Source organism: Suncus etruscus, chromosome 4 (assembly GCF_024139225.1).
Source record: "Suncus etruscus isolate mSunEtr1 chromosome 4, mSunEtr1.pri.cur, whole genome shotgun sequence".
Classification (NCBI taxonomy): Eukaryota; Metazoa; Chordata; class Mammalia; order Eulipotyphla; family Soricidae; genus Suncus; species Suncus etruscus.
In genome coordinates this window covers 155,779,921-155,803,258 of record NC_064851.1, presented here as the reverse complement: position 1 = coordinate 155,803,258, position 23,338 = coordinate 155,779,921, and the positions used below count along the sequence as shown (strand labels likewise).

The following is a 23,338-nucleotide window of genomic DNA, read 5'->3' as shown; positions in this document are numbered from 1 at the left end:
TATTTCATTATTTTTTGTTACTTCAAGAACAGAAAATACTGCTCGAATAGTCTAAATCCTAGACTGAACGAGTCAGGAATACTTTGAGATTTCAACTATTTGATAATTTAGTGTGTTGGAAAATATTTGATACGTTAAAAGAGACTTCATTCTTACTTTACACACCTGCTTAATGTATAAATCCTTTTAACACATAGCCTAAGAAAATACATCCTGAAGGCAAAGTGATTTGAACTAAGATATTAGTTTTCATAGTTCACGTACATTGAGGTTGGCATTTGTAGAACAGAGATAAAGCTATAGCTCTGGTGGTAGAGAGTATGATATTCATACCTCATGTTTCCAAATTTTCCCCTGTACTCTGGGTCTATTTCCAGGATAAGCATTCAAATTAGTACTGTTTAAAAAATCGATGGCAGCCATTCTTGGATGCACATGTTTTTCTTAGTTGGGATGGAGATTAGCTTGGAGATTAGACTCTCTCCGAAAGGCATGTGCAGGCAGTTGGTAGCAGGTGGGAGGAATGTGCCTCAGAAACCCCGGCATTTCCCCGACAGGCTGAACCTGTCTCCGAGCCCGTCCTCCCGGGTGACCGTGTCCCGAGCGTCCTCCAGCCGCAGCGTTCGGACCACGAGAGGGAAGCGGAAGAGAGTGGATGTGGAGGAGTCTGAGGCCAGCAGCAGTGTGAGCATCTCCCATTCTGCTTCTGCCACTGGGAACGTGTCCATCGAAGAGATAGATGTGGACGGCAAGTTCATCCGCTTGAAGAATACTTCTGAACAGGTGACAACGGGCAGGCCAGCACGTGGTTTTTCCAGCAGGGCTTTGCTGTCTCACACTTACACTGGCAGGGCCGCTTTGCCTTTTTGGGGTTCATTGGACCTCACTTAGTTTCCCTCTTCTGGGTTACTTAACATCATGAAGTAATAAATGACTGAAAGATGATGGAGTTGCTGGTGCTTTGGGAAAGGAAGTTAATGTATAAGTGGAAGGTTCAAAGATAAAGAAGAAAAAGGCAACACCAGAGTTGTTGTTTTTTTTTTACTGCTAGGTAGGACATTTGCCTTGCATCAGTGGACCAGGTTCTGACCTTAACACTCCAGGAGTGATTTTTGAGTGCAAAGCCAGGAGTAAGCCCTGGCTGAAAAACAATAAAATTAAATATTTTTTTTTTCTCCCTTGGGTTTTTGGTTTTCATTTTGTATTTGATTATTTTTGTGTTTTCATTTTTGGGACACACCTGGTGGTGCTCATGGCTTACTTCTGGCTCTGCAGTCAGAATTACTCTAGGTAGGCGGTAGGCTCAGTGGACCAGTTGGGATGCTGGAGATTGAACCCAGGTCAGCTGCAGGACGGCCACATGCAAGGCAAACACCCTAGCTGAGCTGTGCTGTTTTGGACTGTATCCAGCTATGTTCAGGGCTTCTGACTGCACTCAGAGGGCTCAGGGAACCATATGGGGTGCCGGGTCAAAGCAGGTTGGCTGCATGCAAGGCAAACATCCTACTGCTTTGCATTGCTCTGGCCCCTCTACCTTGATTTCTAAGCATATGTGCCTTATAGCAACAACTTAAAGTAAACAAATATTTATAATGAAAGATTAAGATGACTAGATTGTAGTGTAAATTTATGACTCACTGGGTGTGTCTATGCACGTGTACACATGCGCATGGTGGCCATAGGGACATGGGGGTTCCCCTGGGGATGCTCAGGGCTTATCCTTGGCTCTGCTCAGGGTTCATGCCCTCACTCCTGCTGGGCTCGGGATCCTATGGGATCCTATGTGGGGGATCAAGCCTGGGTCAGCTGTGCCAGGCACGCCACTAAACTCTGGCTCATAAAAAAACCTCACCAGATTTAGCTATAAATAAAAGAGCATATCTTGTTTTGTTTTGTTTTTTTACAAACTTGAATTTTTGTGTGTGTGTTTTTTTTTGGGGGGGGGGTCACACCCAGCAGAGCTCAGGGCCCACACTCTTGGCTCTATGCTCAGAAATCGCTCCTGGTAGGCTCAGAGGACCATATGGGATGCCGGGATTCCAGCCACAGGCCTTCTGCATGCAAAGCAAACACCTTACCTCCATGCTATCTCTCCGGCCCCACAAACTTAAAATTTTTTAAAATATTTTTATTTATTAAAAAAATTTTTTTATAACACTGGTTTACCAAAGGTTACAGTATAGTTGTTTCAGGCATTAAATACTCAAACACCAATCCTATCACAAAGTGACTTTCCCTCTATCAGTGTCCCCATTTCCCATTCATTTCCTTAGCCTGTGCTTTGTGGGCATGAACAAATTTACTTCATAGTGTTTGTTACAACACAAAGGCAAATGGAATTAGCAGAACTTCAACAAGGGTCAGTTTGAAATAATATATGTCTCCATGGTGTTTCTAAAGTCAGTGCCGTAGGTTACTGGGCTGGTTGGTGCTAGTTGATGTTTCTGCATTACTGTTTAACTCACGGAACTTGCCTTCTACACAACTTAACCATCCAGTCTTCTGACACTGCTTGAAGCTCTGAGGTGTTGCACAGCCATGTTCAGCTGTTCGGTCCGGGATCTGTACACAGATCTGGAACAGATTGTCTTGGCAACTTCAGATTCAGTTGTGGAGCTGGATGTCTGTTGAAGGGTGGGCGTCAAGCATGGCTGTGGGCTGCTGTGTCTTTGGGTTCAAGGTGGATTTGCTCGCGCCCATGCTGAGGAAGCTCCAGATTTGTCGGCTTAGACGAGTCTACCTGGGAAGAGCCAGTAAGCTTTGTTTATTTTTTAAGTGCTTTATATATAGTTCACTGCAGTGTTATGAATGTTACATGTTTTGCTGAATCATGTCCTCATTTTTGTGGAAAATACTAATTTTGGAAAAACCTCTGTGAATTTTTTTTAGTTTAATGGTATAGATTATAACCCTTTATCAAATAAAGGTTTTTGATGATTCTGTAACTCTTTGTATATTTAGAGACCTCCTTTTATGTTCTCTGAATAGGATCAACCCATGGGAGGTTGGGAGATGATCCGAAAAATTGGAGACACATCAGTCAGTTATAAATATACCTCAAGATATGTGCTGAAAGCAGGACAGACTGTTACAGTAAGTATATTACCCATTAATTTCATTGTGGTGTCTGTTGGAGCACACCTGGTGCTGATTGGGATTTACACCTGACCTCAATTAGAGATCATTCTAGGGAGGGCTGTGGAACCATGTGGAATGACAGGGATTTAGCTCAGGTCAGCTTCATGCAGGGCAAGTCTTTTATTTGCTCTACTATCGCTCCAATCCTAACTTTGGTGTCTTAACATTTGAAGAAAATTTCTTGGCTTAAAAAGATACATCTCAGAAACGATCATGAAATCATCTTTGGCATTATTAGAGAGTTAAAAATGCTACTAAAGATGGAATATTCTGTTACTTTGAGAGTGGTAATTGACTGTTAAAAGTGAAAGAACTGGGGCTGGAGTGATAGCACAGTGGCAGGGCTTTTGCCTTGCATGCAGCTGATCCAGGGTGGAGCACAGCATCCCATGTGGTCCCCGTTGCCTGCCAGGAGTAACCCCTGAGCACGGCTGGGTGTGGACCCCCCCCAAAGAAAAAGTGAAAAAACTGACTTTTGAATTATTTTTAACTTTCTCTGTCCTTTAAAATTTGTTAACTGATATAATTCATGAGATACTGCTTGGCATACACAATTAGTAGTGCTAGAGTATACCTTAAAAATACCAATTTCCGGGGCCGGAGAGATAGCATGGAGGTAAGGCGTTTGCCTTTCATGCAGAAGGTCATCGGTTTGAATCCCGGCGTCCCATATGGTCCCCCGTGCCTGCCAGGAGCAATTTCTGAGCATGAAGCCAGGAGTAACCCCTGAGCACTGCCGGGTGTGACCCAAAAAGCCACAAAAAAAAAAAAATACCAATTTCGGGCCCGGAGAGATAGCGCAGCGGCATTTGCCTTGCAAGCAGCCAATCCAGGACCAAAGGAGGTTGGTTCGAATCCCGGTGTCCCATATGGTCCCCCGTGCCTGCCAGGAGCTATTTTTGAGCAGACAGCCAGGAGTAACCCCTGAGCACCACCGCCGGGTGTGGCCCAAAAACCAAAAAAAAAAAAAAACAAACAAACCAATTTCAAGGGTCAGGGAGATCACACAAGGTACTGGGGCACTTGCCTGGCATGACGCTTGGATTAGGAGACCCCAATTTAATTGGTACCACTGCATGATCTCTTTGAGCATTGCTAGACACTGTGGACATTGTTGGGTGTCTTCCCCAACCCTCCAAAAGGGGACTACTTTTTGCTTTTGTAAACATCAGAATCACCTGTTTAGTTTTTGTTTTGCACTACCCTCATCAGTCATATTGTCTGAGCTAGGTTGTGGGGAGGTGAGGGGCCCATGATTGAATAAAACTTACTGGTTGATAGGCACATTGTAAAGAATAAAATTTGGTAGGAAATGTGGTTTGGTGCATACCTTATGCTCGGATCTCTAGACAGTTCTTCGTGAATCATATGTGGTGTCAGGCATTGAACCAGGCTTGGCCATACAAGGCAAGCATTGTGGGGTTTTTTGGTTGTTGCAGGAGGTGGTGGGTGGAGCAAGACTCCACCCATATACATGGATGGCTGTGCTCAAGGCTTACTCCTGACTGCACTCAGGGATCACTTTTGGTGGGATTGGAGACCAGAGAGAGTATAGGGATTGAACTAGGGTCTATTTTATGCAAGGCAAGCACCCTGCCCGCTGTGCTGTCTTTTTTTTTTTTTTTTTTTTTTTGGTTTTTGGGCCACACCCGGTAACGCTCAGGGGTTACTCCTGGCTATGCACTCAGAAGTTGCTCCTGGCTTGGGGGACCATATGGGACGCCGGGGGGATCGAACCGTGGTCCGTCCAAGGCTAGCGCAGGCAAGGCAGGCACCTTACCTCTAGCGCCACCGCCCGGCCCCAGTGTGCTGTCTTTGACCACCAGCAAGACAAGCATTTTAACTCTTGCACTTTCTCATCTGTGTTAACTTTGATAAAAGTTTATTTTATAAATGGCAGCATATATTTATAAAATATATACAATGTATAAGATTATATAAAATAGGGGCCCAGAGAGATAGCACAGTGGCGTTTCCCTTGCAAGCAGCCAATCCAGGACCAAAGGTGGTTGGTTCGAATCCCGCTGTCCCATATGGTCCCCCGTGCCTGCCAGGAGCTATTTCTGAGCAGACAGCCAGGAGTAACCCCTGAGCACTGCCGGGTGTGACCCAAAAACCAAAAACCAAAAAAAGATTATATAAAATATATAATCTATATAAAATATATACAAGTCCTACTCAGATAATTACAAATTTACTTTATGGATCCCAAACAGTTCACAACCACTCTGCTTGAAGATGTGCTGTTGGCTGCAATTAAAGGGTGTTTCAGAATTTAGAAATCACTATTTCTTCAGAAATTTTATTCCTACAGAATGTAGACATGAAATGGAGATGTCTATCTTTATATCGACTTCTTTTTTTTTTTTGGTTTTTGGGCCACACCCAGCGGTGCTCAGGAGTTACTCCTGGCTGTCTGCTCAGAAATAGCTCCTGGCAGGCACGGGGACCATATGGGACACTGGGATTCGAACCAACCACCTTTGGTCCTGGATCGGCTGCTTGCAAGGCAAACGCCTGTGCTATCTCTCCGGGCCCTCTATCGACTTCTATAAAAAAAAAAAAACACAGTACAGGGCCGGAGTGGTGGTGCAAGGGGTAAGCAGTCTGCCTTGCCTGCACTAGCCTAGGGTGGACCTCGGTTCGATCCCCCGGCGTCCCATATGGTCCCCCAAGTCAAGAGCGATTTCTGAGCCCGCAGCCAAGAAAGAGTAACCCCTGAGCGTCACCGGGTATGGCCCCCAAACCAAAACCAAAAAACAAAAAACCACAGTAAAAATACATTTTTAAGATCAAAGGCTCAGTTTAGAACTTAAAAAAAAAATTTATTTTTTACAGAGCTTGATGTTCAAGTTTTACTAAACTTTATATTGTGAGAATATCAGGTGTTAATTTTGTAATGTGTATAAATGAAAATAAAAATGGGAATAAATTGCATTATCTTTGCTTTCATAATCATAGTGAGAGAAAATGGCTCAGTTCTTTTTTTGTTTTTTGTTTTTTGGGCCACACCCGGTGACACTCAGGGGTTACTCCTGCTTGGGGGGGACCATATGGGATGCTGGGGGATCAAACCGTGGTCCATCCAAGGCTAGTGCAGGCAAGGCAGGCACCTTACCTCTAGTGCCACCGCCCGGCCCCGAAAATGGCTCAGTTCTATTAGATGTCTTATGGAAGCCACATACTGTGGAGAGAATCTGACATTTTAATTCAGAAGATTCAGATTCGCGTATGCTCTCTTGGTCTAATGTGAAACCACCCTTCTGCTGATCGTCCGCTTTTCTGCTGGATATAGTTTCTCAGGGGCTATTCATTTGTATATACATACTTAGGTTTAATAGAGAACTTAGCTATCATATAAAATAATACAGTGCTTTTTGTCCTGTAGTTGCTAGTATTATATGTGATAAGGTCTTTGGAACATAGCAGTGGTGATAAGTGATCTTTAGAATTGTGCAAGGCAAGAGCAGAAATAGAAAATATATAATTATGGGGCAGGAGAGATAGCGCAGAGGTGGGGCGTTTGCCTTGCATGCAGAAGGACAGTGGTTTGAATCCCGACATCCCATAGGGTCCCCCGAGCCTGCCAGGAGTGACCCCTGAGAGCTGCCAGTGTGACCCAAACCCCTCCCCACAAATATATGTAATTAAATTTTTTCTTGTAGTCATACTTAAAGATGTAAAAATATTCATATCATATTTTATTTAGTCCAATAAATTAAAGTATTTTGGAACGTGTGATCAATACAAAAAATCTGGTTAGGGGACTGGAGAGAGAGTACAGTGTGAAGGTGTTTGCCTTACTATAGTAAGATTCTTGCTAACCCGTGTTGTTGTCTGAGCACAGAGCCAGGAATGACCCCTTAGTACTACCAGTTTGGGCCTAAACCCCAAATTTGGGCCTTCCCCCAAATTACTAGATATTTTATCATCCTGTCACCACTCCCACCCCTCCTCCAACATCAATAGTAATTAACCTTTGGACTTGGAGATGTTCTCACAGCATTTCCTACTCTGATCTAGCCCCACATTTTTTTTTCCAAAGCCAGTCAAATTGAGCAGTGGGGGGTTATATACCAACTTTTGTGATACTAATGTTAATCAGTTCTGATAAACCACTGCCATGGGACCAGCCCTAGCCACATTTTCAAGTGCTTGATAGAGCTACCATACTCATTCACCACACTGCATCACACTCTCTGATATACTGGTTTTTGGTTAAGTTGACCAGTCAGATTTTTACTAAGATTCAAGGAATGGGAAAGAACTCTGCATGGCACTCTGGCCTTTCTAGTACCACTGGGTGTCACTCTGGCATCCCTTAATATCACTGGGGAGGTCCCCGAACAAACAAAATCTGAGAACATAATAAACAAGAAAAATAGACCCAGTTAACTGGAAGTGGTGCTTGAAATTAAGGAAGCACTAGCATTCATATAATAAGAAAGTGGGCCTTGACCCAGTTCTTTTATTTGGTTCCATTCCATTAAATGTCCCTGCTTCTTTATATTTATAGTCTTGATGGAACATCTGGGTGCTGTAAATGAGCAACTAAAAAGTAAGGCTCTCCTAATAATAGCAGCATATAGATTTTTCTCCTCAGTTTAAAATGCACCTCCATGTCCTGATGTCTTTTTGACCTCATATAAGTTACCCTTTGTACAACAGTTTATGGACTCTGACACTCCCCTTCCACCTCCCTCACTTCCCTTTGGGTTTTTGGGCCACACCTCCCAGTGTTCAAGGGCAGTTCTTGACTCTGCCTCGAGGTGCTTAGGTAAATTGCTTCGGGGTGCTTAGGGGATTGAGCTAGGGTGGGTCACATGCAAGACAAGTGTTTTTTTTTTTACAAACTTTGCTCCCTTTCTCTGACCCAGGACAGAAATTTTTACCTGACATTTATCTTACAATAGATAAATATTAGCTGGCAGTATTAGTACATGTGCACCCAGGATGCTTATAGAAGTGAGCTGACTTACCTGGAACATTTGGATTTTCTGTAATTCTCATTTGCTTCATTCTGCGTATGATTTTTTTGCCAAAATAAAAATGCTTTAAAATAGCATCAGAATTTCCATTCTGGTGAGGAGGAAAATATAATCATTTCTTGTTTTGTTTATTTAGTAGTCATTCAGATTTGCCCTTGGATAGTTGCTGATTTGTTTTATTTTTGGGTCACACAGCAGCGCTTGGGTTACTCCTGGCTCTACGCTCAGAATTCGCTCCTGGCAGGCTCGGGGGACCATATGGGGTGCCGGGATTTGAACCATCGTCCTTCTGCATGCAAGGCATGCTATCTCTGGCCCCCGGATAGTTGTTGATTTACCCATTTCTTCAAAGTTTGATCTTAGATGTTCTGGGGCATTGAGACATTGTTCTTGGTCGGGGAGAGATTTTTCTAAGTGTTCTAGATGAGGTTGTGCTGAAGGATTGTGAGAAATTCCTTATCTCCCAATTACTGCTGGGGTCAGGGGCATTTATTAGAAGGTTCTATTACTGAGGGATGGCCCAGGAGTCCCTGCAATATTAGCTTTCTAACAACATCTGGTAAACGAGTCATTGGCAGCTCACATGCAGGTGCCATTCTCAGCACCTTTGTTTTACAAAGTAGAAGTTTTGAGAAGTTCTGAGTTATCCTCTGAGTGAGCAAGTCTGAATCTAGGACACACTTCGAGACATTTGGAATGTTCAGGTCTCATCATTGTGTCTGTTGTGGGTATGAGAGAGGCGGGGAGTGCTGAGCGCTGGATGTCCTTTTTTCTTTTCCAGATCTGGGCTGCAAATGCTGGAGTCACAGCCAGTCCTCCCACAGACCTCATCTGGAAGAACCAGAACTCTTGGGGCACTGGTGAAGATGTGAAAGTCATCTTGAGAAATTCTCAGGGAGAGGTACATGGCCTTTTATCAGCAATTGTCTCTGTTACTGGAAATTGTATCTTGTACATGCGATTTCTTTAGGATATCAATTTAAAGGTGAAACCTGTGTTTCTTTGACTTGAGGCTTCTGAGACTTCAAAGTAAAGCTGTCTCTGCACCTGGGGATGAATCGTGTACCCCAGAGAACCAAGTACTAGAGCAAACTTGGTGCCTGCATCCATTAGTCTAGTAGCTTTGGCCAAGTCCCTTCACCTCCCTTAGGGTTTTTTGTTTTGTTTTGTTTTGTTTTGTTTTTCATTTTAAAGTGAGGATAATGAAGCATTTAGCATAAAGAGACAGTCCTTGAGAAATGCTTAGAATAGTATCCGGCCTCCAGTAAATGCTTGTTACTAATCTTGTTATTAAGTCTCAGGGATTCTCCTAAAACTCTGACTTTGAGTATTGAGGGGTTCATATATATCAATTCTAGGGTTCCTTTCCCTGCATACCAAGAGGTAGAGTGTCTAAGGGGGGGGGGTGAGCTGGGGCTTCTCATCACTGCTTCCCAGGGTGGGGACAGACAGGACAGGGCAGGGCGGCATCTCAGCGCACAGCACTTGATGCCGACCTTTCTGTTGAGAGCTGCGTGCAGTGGGAAAAGGGACCTGCCCTCATTACTCCTGGCCAGCTGTTGGTCTTAGTAAATTGAAAAAAAACCGAACGTGCTCCCATGTATGTTGGTCAAGGGCAGTATTTGTGTAAGAAGATCTGTGTCTGGCCCCTCCCAACTGTCTCTAGAAGAGCATGTAGGTCTTAGTTCCCTTTGCTCCATTTTACTGAGGGATTTCTTGTCTGCCTGGTGAGAACAACCTTTTTCTCAACTGGGGCTGAAAGGGAAATGGCACTTGATCTTTTCCTAATCTTTCTTAAATGGATATTTAGTATATTAAATCAGTAAATTTGTTTTGGGCTTTTGGACTATTCCCAGCTCAGTGTTTAGGTTGCCTCTGGCAGTACTTAGGGACCATGGGGTGCTGGGGTTGGAATCTACGCCTCCTGCATGCAAAGCTCCATCAGGCTCTCACCTCAGCCCTGTATTGAACTTTTTCACTGTGGACCTCCAGAGTCATATAAGTAAGATTTTGGGTAACTCAGGGACTCTTAGGTTCTCAGAGTAGGGGAGTCATTTACAGATGCCCTCAGTCATTCACAGATTTCAGGGTCCTGGATCTCCTTGTTCTCTGTGTGGAAACCCTGGTTCTGCTGTTAGGACTTTGGAATTGTTCTCAGATGTTGCTGTTGCTGGAACTCAAGTGTTGGAATGTTCATAGCTACCCCATTGGGATTCCCAACATGGAATTGAATCACCACATATACCATTTCTTTCTGTGTAAAATGTGTTCCAAGTCAAAAACAATCTTACAGAAGGGAGTTTTGATACAACAGGTATAAAAGCTCATGAAATAGATACAGTGACATCTGGACATCTGTTTTCGTGGAATATGAGTTATGTCTCGATTTAGTATTACCGACATTTCAATAAAGCTATCTGAAGCTTGGGTGTCCCTCCGTAATTTGAACCAACCACTGAATAGTAGAGCGTTTGGTTGGTACCATTTCAACAAACTTTCATTGGAAAGTATGGTTAATAATAGCTCTATGTGATAAACAAATATTTTGGGCATTTATTCATGGAAGTTTTTAATAAACACCAGGCTTATCAGTAGGTTCCAGATCATATTTGAAACAGTCTGTAATTACATATCAATCTTGTTTTTTGTGGTTATAGGTATTGTCAGATTAAATTTTAAAGTATATTTTCTTCTTGCTTAGCCATTGGAAATCTCAAACTACTTACACTGGCTTTGAAATAATGTGAATATTTGGACTCCTTTATCGCAAAATCCAGAAAATAGTGGGCTTGATTCATTGATGTAGAATGTCTTCAAGGGTCCTTCTCTCCCTCATGGAAGCAATAGTTAATATTGTACTTGGAGGTATGTCCATTTCAGGGTGATTTTTCATCAGAAAGGGCACCTGTCCCTAAGAGTATGACCCTGGGAGTCACGAAGCTTACACTTCACATACCATCTCTACACTGTTTTTTGTGACACATCATGAGGCAGAAGGGCATCCCTAGCTAAGCTGGCTCTTCCCTAAGAGGAGAAAGGAGGGTGCTGGTGATCAGAAGTTGCCAATGTCACCTCAGCAAAGAATGGTGTTTTCTGTCAGAGAAAAAGTAACAGCCTCTCTCTCCAGAGTCTGTGGAACCGAAGTTTGAATGTGCAGATCACAGATCTCCTGGCCTGCTCCGTGCCACTTGCTAATTAATTGTATTGTAGGAATGTGTGGGTTCATGTTCACAACCTTCGTGGGAATCTGTCGTGAAGAGGCAAGCACGGGCTCGGGGCCTGCTGCCTTTAGTACCCACATGGACAGATGAGCTTTGCTGAGCCACAGTGTGGGGTTGGGGGTTGGGCACATGTATTGACTTTGATCTGTTGACACCTTGACTAAAAATTTCTTGGACCTAAACAACTTAGGGGTCTCAGGGTTTGGTTTGGTTTTATTTTTGGCGGGAGGTTTAATCTACATTTGTTTTATTATTTTCCTGGGTCAAAATCTTTAGACATTTACTGCACTACTTTTCCATACAGACATTCTGTAAAAATCATTCTTTGGTTTTAGAACGTTTCAAAATGGAAAGTGCTTGTTTGGAGACTTAGGTTACAAGGAGCTCTGGGGAAGTAAACTTGAGGCCGCCAAGGTGTTCTGTGGTTCTCATTTGAGGCCGATGGTCTCATATGACAGCATGTGCCTGTTTGCTTGGGGGAGGTCCACCCTTACTGCCAGCCAGACAGGGATTGTGTTTCTCTGGACTCTTCCTCTCCCGCACCGGCCCCCCCTTCGTATTTTGATGTCTTGAGGAAAGCTGGGTATTTTGAGAACTTTTTTTGTGAAATTTTTTTCCCCATTTTGTTTGCCACCACCCCCAATAGATATCTTAGTCAAAGGAATTAAGATTGATCCAAGGATTCCTGCACTCAGTATGGTGAAGCAGGAGGCTGTTGTGAAGTAGCTCTTTGTCAAGAGACTGTCCTGATCTCACAGGTTTCCAGTTTCTAAGTGAGACTCAGAACAGCCCCCATCCACAGTCCTGTAGCAGCAACCAAAATTCCTCCTGCATTGCTGCCCAAAAGTCTCCTTTCTTTGACAACGATGTTTTTGGATTTGGTGGGGTTTCAGGAGTGTTTGGGAATGTGGACTCTGGCAGTGCTAGTCAAGTGTGAAGCAAGCACCACAACTTCTGTACTATCTCTCTGAGTTCTGGTTTGTTTTGTCTTCCTCTGCTATTTCAGTTGGTTTATGTAAAATTTCAGAGAAGGCTTTTATTTTGCTCGATGTAATTTTAATGTCTTCTGTGGTTTTACCTTTCTTGAATGTTCTTAGACCATGTCACAAAGTCAGATCTGATGCTCTGTGACCTGTTAGGAAGACACACACATACACTCACCCCAGATAGGCATGGTAGCCTTGTTGTATGTAAGATGGCTGCCCTTGTGCAAGCCAGCCTTCACGTATGAAGGTCTGAGAGCCTCTCGGTAGAAAAAATGAAGTGGACTTTCTGTGTTGCCTTTGTGTGTCACAGGCTTTCTCATTCAGTGGCAGGAAGCACTGGCACGTCACCTGTGTAAGGAAGTAGTGCCCTTCTGTCTGGTTTGTTTTCATTCAAGAGGAAGCAGTGACTGAGGAATGAAGGGAACTTGTTCTTCTTCCCACCCACCAGGGGTTCCTCATGCCGCCATGGCCTCTCAGAGCACAGCAGTCGGTCCTCATCTTCATTTCATTCTGCATATATTTAGCACCGTCTCTTTGCTAGAGCCAAGGTCTTGAAGCTGAACTCATGTTGCGTGTTATAAAGAATTTAGTGTCCCAAGTCATTTACACGATTCTGGTAACAGGATGGGATAAAAGCGCAGTGGAAAACTCAGCAGGTCTTTCAAATCGAATGCCAGTAGTTTTCCTGCAGGGAATATCGAATACATAAGAATGGCTCCTAATTACACAAAATTCCTCTTCAGTAGCTTAAACTACTGATGCAGCACTTTTTAAAAACAGTCCCTGTTTTTGTAACGGTTTTTAAACTTAAGCAAGTCGGAGGTCCCTCTTTCCTATAGGCTTTGAATTGAAGTTTGACTTTCACTTAAATCCAACTATACTCAATTTTTTAGGAGGTTGCACAAAGAAGTACAGTCTTTAAGACAACCATACCTGAAGAGGAAGAGGAAGATGAAGAAGCCGCTGAAGTGCTTGTTGAGGATGAACTTCTCCTCCAGCAGGTATTATTAGTTTGATGTTTTTGTTTAAAATTTTTTCTATTGTGGGGAGGCAGGCAGCTGACAGTGCTCGGGGGCTAACCCTTGCTCTGTCCTCAATGATCTCTGTGGTGCATGGGTTGGTGGGATGAGATGCAAGGCCTGTGTACTCCATGCTATCCTGTTTTTCTGGCCCTCATTTAAGTTTTATAGCAAGTATGCAAATCCCCAAACCAATGGTAAAGTCTGTTTTTTCCCTATTACTTGAGGACTAAAATCTAGGATCCACTGTAGGATTTGTTTTTCCTGAGAGGATATTTAGGGTAGTATATTAGAGTACTAGAAGAAAACACGAGTCTGCCTATCTGTTGTTGTTTTTGAGTCACACCCAGTAATACTTAGAAATTACTCCCCATGGTGCTTGGGGGGACCATATGGGATGTCAGATCTAACCTGGGTTGGCTGCATGCAAGACAAGTGCCCTCCCCACCGTACTATCGCTCTGACCCAAGCATTTCTCTTAAATTTATTTCCTCAACATATTTCAGCTCTTTTGTAACGTATGTTATGTTAGGACATGCATATTCATTATAAGTAAGCATGAGTATTTGGAATGCATGATCAGATTTTATGACTGAGTTTAGATCACTAAATTGTAGCCCTCATTTGTGTCTAAATTTAGAAAAAGGAGATGGGTGCTCAGTGGCTGGTCCTGACTTCCATTCCCACACCTCAAAAAAAACTGTATGGGGTCCGGAGAGATAGCACAGCGGCGTTTGCCTTGCAAGCAGCCGATCCAGGACCAAAGGTGGTTGGTTCGAATCCCGGTGTTCCATATGGTCCCCCGTGCCTGCCAGGAGCTATTTCTGAGCAGACAGCCAGGAGTCACCCCTGAGCACCGCCGGGTGTGGCCCAAAAACAACCAAAAAAAAAAAAACCTGTATGAATCATTGCAAAATATTTCTTTTTTCTTTTCTTTTCTTTTCTTTTCTTTTCTTTTCTTTTCTTTTCTTTTCTTTTCTTTTCTTTTCTTTTCTTTTCTTTTCTTTTCTTTTCTTTTCTTTTCTTTTCTTTTCTTTTCTTTTCTTTTCTTTGCTTTTCTTTGCTTTTCTTTGCTTTTCTTTGCTTTTCTTTTCTTTTCTTTTCTTTTCTTTTCTTTTTTGGTTTTTGGTTTTTGGGTCACACCCGGAAGCACTCAGGGGTTACTCCTGGCTTTATTTATGCTCAGAAATCGCTTCTGGCAGGCTCGGGGGACCATATGGAATGCCAGGATTTGAACCACTGACCTTCTGCATGAAAGGCAAACACCTTACCTCCATGCTATCTCTCCAGCCACCCCATTGCAAAATATTTCTTGCTATATTAAATTTTTAATCATCTAAGAGCAAGGTAAATTTGAGCTGATCTGGGGGCTTTTGAGAATTTTTAAAAAAGAACTCAATTTGATTTTAATTACATTAGAATTATTACTAACTAATGAGTCTTCAGTTCATAGTCTCAAACTGAGTCTAATCATTTATTAAAATGTCCTTTCCTTAACAAAACTTCACCTCTAGTTGTTAGTTTACTTCATTTGCTCTGTTGTACCCCTAGTAATCATTCCCTTACAAGTTTAATCTCAAAGTTGAGAACCATGAAGTCAAGGTGAATTATAAGGTAGAATGATCTTTTGGCTAGGATACCATATATATATATATATATATATATTTGGTATGTGTACCTTATTATATATTTTAAAAGAGTATTTAAGAACTGATATTATAGACTTGGTATTAATAAGAAACAAGTAAAATCTGTTTTCTGATCTTGATGGGAAGCTTTAAAATGACTGGAAGTGAAACAGTAATGGGAGATGTTTCTCTAGTGACTCAAAATGAATAGTAGGTCAAATGTTGGGGAGACTAATTACCAAGAGAAGTTGAGGAGGTGCCCAGAATGATAGTACAGCAGGGAGGAAGCTTCCCTTGCTTGCAGCTCATTTGGGTTTGATACATGGTATTTCATATGGTTCTCCAAGCCCCAGCAGGATTGATACCTGAGTGCAGAACCACGAAGAAGCACTGAACACCACCCACTATAGCCCCCAAACTAGTAAAAGAAAAGGTAGTTGAGAGGATCTATAGAAAATGTTTAGTAATTGGGGGAGTGGTCAGTTCTTAGAGTATTTGAAGGCAAATGTTGCTTTCTGTGCTTTAAACCACTTAATACTGTGACTTAAAAACATTTATTCTCCTGATTTCTGTGGTTTGGAGTTAGTTATGAAGTTGCATTCATCTGAGTATTCTGAGTGAATAGTCTCCATATTCTTAGTGCCTCAGTCCAGCCTTTACATGTAACAGGGCAGCTAGCTTCCAGGCACGGGAGATGGCGCTCGAAGGGTTTCTGTCAAGGGGACAGGGAGACAACACAGGGCTTGATGTAGTATAGGCTTTGCACACCAGAACCCTGGGTTTGAAACCAGGAGAAGCTCAGGGGCTCAGATCACCCCATCACTTCCCCACAAATGTAACTCTATTGTATTGCAGGATCAGTATGAGAGGGAGTATTAGATGGTGTTACGTTGACAGTCTAGAATGCTTAGGGCTAAGTTGCTTTTGCACATTTGGAGCAAGGAGAACTTGAGAGAATAGTGAGAACTGTCTCTTGGGCCACTGCAGTTTCCTGAGATGAAACTCTTGCACAGTGACTGAACTTGAAGATGAAGAACAAAAAGAGAAATTTTTTTTGTTGTTGTTTTGTTGTGTTTTGTTTTTTTGGTTTTTGGTTTTTGGGTCACATCTGGCAGCACTCGGGGTTACTCCTGTCTCTGCTCAGAAATCACTCCTGGCAGGCTCAGGGGACCATATGGGTCCCCTTCTGCATGCAAGGCAAACGCCTTACCTCCATGCTTTCTCTCCGACCCCAAGAGAAGCTTTTTCTGTTTGTTTGTTTGTTTGTTTGTTTGTTTTTGGGCCACACCTCAGGGGTTACTCCTGGCTGTCTACTCAGAAATAGCTCCTGGCAGGCACGGGGGACCATATGGGACACCGGAATTCGAACCAACCACCTTAGGTCCTGGATCGGCTGATTGCAAGGCAAACGCTGCTGTGCTGTCTCTCCGGGCCCGAGAAGCTTTTTTTTAATCAGTGGAAATAACTTTGCAGGTTCATAAGGGGGTAGATCAACTGTTTTTGCCTGCTCAGCGGAAAGAACGAATGCTAGGGGTCTTGCACTCTTTAGCAGGTAGCTTCTTCCATGACTTTCAAGACATCAGTTTTATCTAGTCAAATAGGTTGCTGGGACTTTGTGGTACCTGATCTCCATGGAGAACAAACCAGTGCAAATGCTTCCTTCCAGATGTGGAGGCAGAGGCTCCAGCAAGCTCCATCACTTTGGTGGAGATTCAGAATATTGTCCACTGGTCTCCTGATTCCCTAGTTTTAAAGGGAGGGTATGAAACAGCAGCTTTCAGTTTCAGCTGCATTTTGAAGTTATTTAGGGAATAGAATCTCTCATTTAACTGATCGAGGACTGAAAAAACAGTGATTTCCTGGAAATCTAATTTTGCAATCTAAGTCGACAGAATCACTGTTTTGGAATTTTCTAGAGAAGCCTGTAAAAGCGGAAGGATAAATACGAAATGGGTTTCTGTGAAGTGAGGTTAATATAAGGCTTAGTAATATCTGTTGTCATGCTTTAAAATACTGTGTCATTGAATTTTCTTCTGTTTTTCCTCATCAGGGAGCCCCAAGAACATCCAATAAAAGCTGTGCAATTATGTAAACGTTTCACGTCCACTGTCATCCTCAACATAAAAGCATGGTAATCCTTACCTACACACAGTGCAGAGCCTTCTCAGAAGCACAGAATATTTTTATATTTCCTTTATGTGAATTTTAAAGCTGCGAATTGATGGCCTTAATTTCCTTTTTTGACACTGAACTTTTTAAAAAGAACATCATGTCCATCCGTTTTGTTGCAAGATGTGAATGATTGACACTGAACTAACTGTACTGTTTGGAAAGGGTCTCAAATTTTTTTTGAATTTTTGTATGTATTTGTGGTTTTTGTTTTTAAGTTCTTCAAGAGGGAGGGTTGGGGAGGGTCAATGAAACCACTGTGTATCTGGGTATAATTTGAAGATTGCTTTATCTAGACTAGCAATCTGCTCTTGATTCTCTGCTCTATATAACGGTGCTGTGAGGGAGGGGGAAGGATTTTCAACATACTGAACTTTTGTACTGAATTTTTTTGTAATAAACAATCAAGGCTGCAAGTTTTTTTTTTTTAAGTAGAAAAGAGAACTTTTGTAAGAAGGCAATATAAACCTCCTAATCATCATGGAAGCACTCGGATGAAGGATTCCACAAATCCTGGTTACTTCTCTTAGATTCTTAATTCATATGGGAAATGGGGGGCGGGGGAGGATCTCCTAAAATGTATTAGTGTTCGTGTTTTTAAGATAGTGTAACTTGCTTAAATTTCTTATGTGACATTAACAAATAAAAGCCTGTTTTACTATTGATCTACTGTCCTTTTTTAACTTGAAAAAGGTTTTTGAAGGGAAGAAGTTATGAGGTTTGTTTTCTCTGAAAACAATTTGACTATATGCTTAAACTGCATTTTTTTTAAAGCTTTGACTTTAAAGAGGAATAAGTACATACAACTATTTTGAGGTCTTCGTCCACTTTATCAGAAATAATAACAGTAGGGGCCGGAGAGATAGCACAGGGTAGGGTGTTTGCCTTGCACGCAGCTGATCCAGGACAGACAATGGTTCAAATCCCAGCATCCCATATGGTCCCCCGAGCCTGCCAGGAGTAACCCCTGAGCACTGCTGGGTATGACCCACCCCCCACCCCCAACAAACAAAAGAAATAACAGTAATCTCTAAGTGTTTGAGTGAGCCATCATACTTCCTGCTTTCTGTTTTAAGCCTGTTAACAAATGTTTAAAAGTCTAAGTAGGGAAGCCACTGGGCCATAAAAACAGTATAATGGACACAAAAGGGGAAGTGGGAGGGCTGGAGTGATAGACTACCAGGCAAGGGACTTGGCTGTACACACCTGAACTGGATTTAATCCCCAGCATTCTATATGGTCCCTTGAACACCACCAGGAATAATTCGTCAGTAGGAAGCCAGCAGTAATTCCTGTTCATCACTGGGTATGACAGGCACTGCCTCTTCCCAACCCCCCTCCCTTTGGGGATGTTGGTATTTCCAGAATATAATTTTATTTTCACTTAAAATTGGGAAAATATACTGTTTGAATGTTTTCCTTTTTAAGCTGTGCCCTACAAGGGATGGTGATGTTAGCACAGTAATTAAGGTGTCTTTTTTTGGCTTTTTTTTTTTTTTTTTTTTTTTTTTTTTGCGTCACACTGGCAGCGCTCAGGGGTTACTCCTGGGTCAGAAATTGCTCCTGGCAGGCTAGGGGACCATATGGGATTCGAACCATGCATGCAAGGCAAACACCCTACCTCCATGCTATCTCTTCAGTCCCAAGGTGTCATTTTTTTTTTTTTTTTACATCCTGCAGTGCTCAGGGGTTACTCCTAGTTCTGTACTCAGGCTAGGGGACCATATGGGGTGCTGGGAATCGAACCGGGTCCCTCCCAGTGAGCCGCATGCAAGGCAGATGCCCTTTCGCTGTCGCTGTGCTCTCTCTCCAGCCTCTAAAGTGTCATTAGTTTTGGGTTTTGTACCTTTTTTTCTTGTGCTTGCTTTTGATACCTGACTTGATCCTGTTGAAAGTGGAACCATACTAGCACAATGCAGAAAACAACCTAGTGACAGGTTTGTCTCAAAATACTCCTGCAGTCTCATAAGCTGTGCAAAGACTACCACTTCCTCTTGACAGTAACTCACAAAGTCCCAGAATTACTACACTTTACAGGTATACTGCATACTTGGGTGTTGTCATAGACACAAGAAAAATGTTGGGTTAGAAATTCTGTCTGGTGAAGCAGATAAAATAACTTCTCATCATAGATTTGTCTTCAGAATGAGAATGGCCACATGGAATATGGCCAAAGTTGGCTCTGAACATTTTTGCCACAAGGTGGGGTTCTTGTCATCAAGATATAATTGAGGTTCTTTTTGCTGGGTAAATTGGTGAGTTAGGTTAGAGAAAATAACAGTTTTATTGGGCTTTTAAAAAAACTGACAGTTGTAATACAAGATCTTGCTAGTGCAGAATCTGATGAGGTCCAGAGTAGATTTAGGATTAGCTTGCTCTTTCTGGAGTCTGACGATTTGTGACTTAAGGTGAAAAAAAAGATTCAAGGTGAGGTAGGAGGAGGCATGGCAAGCCGTGTTGACACCACACACACACCCACGAGCCTTTGCCACCGCAGAGTGGTTGGTTATTTGTGTTAAACATTTATTTTCTTCCTTTGTGGGGCAGGGGCCACCTAGTAGTGCTTTGGGGACCATGCAACAACCAAATTTTTGCGTGCACAAATGCACTTCAGCTCGATTTTTATTGATGTATTCTATTTCACTTTTAAAATCACTTTAGGGGTCGGAGCTGTAGTGCAGCCTGGGGGCATTTGCCTTGCATGTGGCCGACCCTGGGGAAGAACCCGGGTTTGATTCTTGGCACCCCACATGGTCTCCTGAGCCTGCCAGGAGCAATTTCTGAGCACAAAGCGAGGAATAACCCCTGAGCACCTCCAGGTGTAGCCGAAAAACCTAAATAAATAAATGTTTAAAAGAAATCATTTTAATTACCTGAAGTTTATAGTTTCTTCTTTTCTTGGGCTCTTGGTGCTGATCTATTTAACAGCATCTGCTGATTTTCCCAAAGGATTTGATTGCTTCTTGCTGAGGGCTTTAAAATATGGTTCATTGCTAGCACTGACTGTATAGTGAGTACTCTGATCCAGAGCTTTGATAGTTTTACAAAGTAATTTGAAGATCTCTTGTGGCAGCTCCCTGGTGATTGTACTAGGTAGACATAGCTTGCTTTCTTCACCTTGTGGTAGTGGGCTGCCTCTCAGTGGTGATGCTGAGGTTGTTGGAGTTTTGGTACAGGCAGTGTTCATTCAGGTGGGGCTCCAAGGGGGTGGTCCAAGGATCTAGTTAGGATCAGCTAATTGCAAGGCAAGTGTCTCTGCGTGCCCCTCCACCCGTTTTCTCTTTTAACATATAAATCCTTTTGGTGACCCTTCTCCAGAGACAAAACATACCTCACTTTCAGGGCTTAGCCTATTCAGTAGCATGATTACTTTATAACAAAACATTTACCCAGATTTACACTTGTAAAGTTCTACATCACCTTGAATGGGATCCTTCATGTAAATGCCAGCCAAATCTGCTCAGAATTGCAGCTCTTAAACCTATTTCAGTGGTTTGGTACTTCCCTTGTCAATAGGGTTGTTGTTTTTTAATCACACCCAGTGGCACTCAGGGATTTCTCCTGGCTCTGTGCTCAGAAATCACTCCTGGCAGGCACCGGACTATAGGGATGCCGGGATTCGAACCACCGTCCATCCTGGATCGGCTGCTTGCAAGGCAGACGCCTTACTGCTGTGCTATCTCTCCGGCCCCTGACAATATAGTCTTTTAAATGGCTCTGGTCTCTGTGTATGATCTCTGCATTCTGTCGGCTATTGTCTTTAGACCATTGTTGTTGATTTAATTTTAAAATAATATGCTCCTAGGGTCCGAAGCAACAGCACAGTGGTCGGGCATTTGCCTTGCAAGCAGCTAACCCAGGACAAACCTCGGTTTGTTCCTGATGTCCCATATGGTCCCCCGAGCCATGAGTGATTTCTGAGCACATAGCCAGGAGTAACCCCTGAGGGTTACCGGGTGTGGCTCAAAAAACCAACAATAAAAATGCTTCCTTGAATTGTAAACATTTTTTATAAGGATCCAACTGGGGTTTCTACATGCCTATGTGCAAAGCATGTGTTTGGGTCTTGTTCTATATGTAAACATTTTATGGGATTATTATGTTACTGACCCTACCCTGATCAGTGATTGTGCCCTACCCTAGGGTGTGACCTGGCATTCTGCCCCCACCCTAGCGTGGTACCTGATTCTGCTTCCACCATTGGTAGTATCTGATCCCACCATTGGGTGGTACCTGATTCTGGGGGATAAAAACAAGGGTCAGTGGAAGGCGAGGGGCTTTTGGCTGGAACTGAGGCTGAGACTTTGGACTTCAGTCTTGTCCACTGAATAAAGCTAATATTTCCACAAGCCTGACTGCAAGCTGTTTTCCCGCCGTTTCACCTCAGAACCGTCGGCTGGACAGGGTGGCAGACGCGTGTTCCGAGCTGGAGGGAAAAGACCTCATCCTCCATCCCTCAGTCAGTCAACCTCTTCAGGGGCTGACTTGCAACAGGGTCTGAGCTATCTCTCACATCCAGCATTATCGTCACTATTTTTGTGGTGCTGGGTATCAGCCTGGAGCCTCACACCTGCATTTGTGAAGTTAATATTGAGCTATACCCCAGCCCTTCATCAGTTTTTTTTTTGTTTTGTTGGTTTTTGGGTCACACCCAGCAGCACTCAGGGGTTACTCCTAGCTCTATGCTCAGAAATCGCTCCTGGCAGGCTCGGGGGACCATATGGGATGCTGGGATTCGAACCACCGTCGTCCTGTGTGCAATGCAAACGCTCTACCTCCATGCTATCTCTTCGGCCCTTCAGTGTTTTTGACTCAAACTGGATAATTACTCTCAGACTGGTTTATTTGGTTTCTTGACTTCATTCAGGTATTTTCACAAGTCTCATTTCTATTCTCCAGTTATTTAAGTTCAGCCAGCTGAAAAGTCTGCAATAAGACCACAAAGAGGGACCCATGTGTCACATAGTATAGCAAAGGTCTCACTTCTCGCAGAAATAGGATTCTGCTAAGTGGCTGAGCAAGATCTTCAGAAGCCTTATTCATCATCTAGTTCTTCAAGCCATGGTTACTGGTTCCCTTTTTTTCCCTTCTCCATTGTCCTCCCAGGTCTACCGTTGAACCAGGGAGCCTCCCAGCTTACAGGAATCTTTGTCAAACACTACTCCTTTTGACCTAGACCCTGGCAGCGGTATTTTTTCTCCCAAAGCCTGGGATAGTGACCGACCTTCCAGTCTGCCAGCTCATCCTTTGTTCCCGCAGCATTGTAACTGGGGTCATAAGGGACTGAGCCAAGCTCAAATTTTCCAAAGAACCATTTCCGCAGCTATCCCCTTAGACCACTGCTCTTATAAGTTTTTGTCCTGCTAAGAGACAAAATTGTTAGGAAATTTGAACCTTGGTGAAAAGAGCTGGAAACATTTTTTTAGTTCCTGTTGCATAGTTCTTTCCCTCGTGTGTCATAAAAGAAATTGTGAACTGGGATGCAGCTGTGGGCCCATAGGAAAGTAGTGCTTATGGCTGCAAGCCTGGCGTTGGCCCTAGGTGGTAAAGGAAAGGTGGTAGGTGGGCCAGAAAGGAACACTTGGTGACTTTAGAATGACGCCAGAAAGCCGGAAGTAACTGGGCATTTGGGGTAATTTTGGAAACCTCATGAGTGATGGGTTGGTTCAGGTTATGAGTACAGAGCAGACACAGTGTCTGGTTTCATTCTCATTTCTCCTAGGAAAAGCATCATAAGATCTAAAAAGAGGAAGGAGGAGGAAAGCCAAATGCTTTGCTCTTGGCCAACACCATAAACGTTTACTTGGCACTAGACTTAGCTTCAAGCTTTGTATGTAGGAAGCATGGAGTCTACCCTCAGCACTATCGAGTCCCCTGAAAACCACTGGGAGTGGCCTTTGAGCACTGAGTCTGGAGTAGGCTCCTGGCATGAAATAAGGCCCCAAATTCTATGCCTCCTTCACCCCGATGGAACTAAATCTTGTGGGGGACTGAGCTATACAGAAGAGCAAGACCTGACTGGCAGGGTGGCTGTGCTATGTATCTGGGATTGACTAGCAAAACCCCAATAGGCTGCAGCTCCCCATTATCCAGGTGGGCAGTGGGGAGGACTGAATAACAAGAATGATTAGAATTTGTGATTCAGCTATTTATTAAAAAGCAGGTAAAAGATTTTGTAATAGAATGAAG

At 43.1% G+C, this 23,338-nt stretch overlaps 1 protein-coding gene across 1 annotated transcript in view; it reads left to right on the top strand.

The window, feature by feature from the left end:
• The window catches only part of LMNB1 (lamin B1), a 55,532-nt gene extending 38,134 nt beyond the window's left edge, over window positions 1-17,398 (top strand). Inside the window, exons 7-11 of the mRNA XM_049772730.1 lie at window positions 558-783; window positions 2,989-3,093; window positions 8,908-9,027; window positions 13,227-13,334; window positions 17,031-17,398. Coding sequence (XP_049628687.1) covers window positions 558-783; window positions 2,989-3,093; window positions 8,908-9,027; window positions 13,227-13,334; window positions 17,031-17,072 — 601 coding nt within the window. The 3' untranslated portion in view covers window positions 17,073-17,398. The remainder of the gene's footprint in view (window positions 1-557; window positions 784-2,988; window positions 3,094-8,907; window positions 9,028-13,226; window positions 13,335-17,030) is intronic.
• Window positions 17,399-23,338: the final 5,940 nt, after the last annotated feature.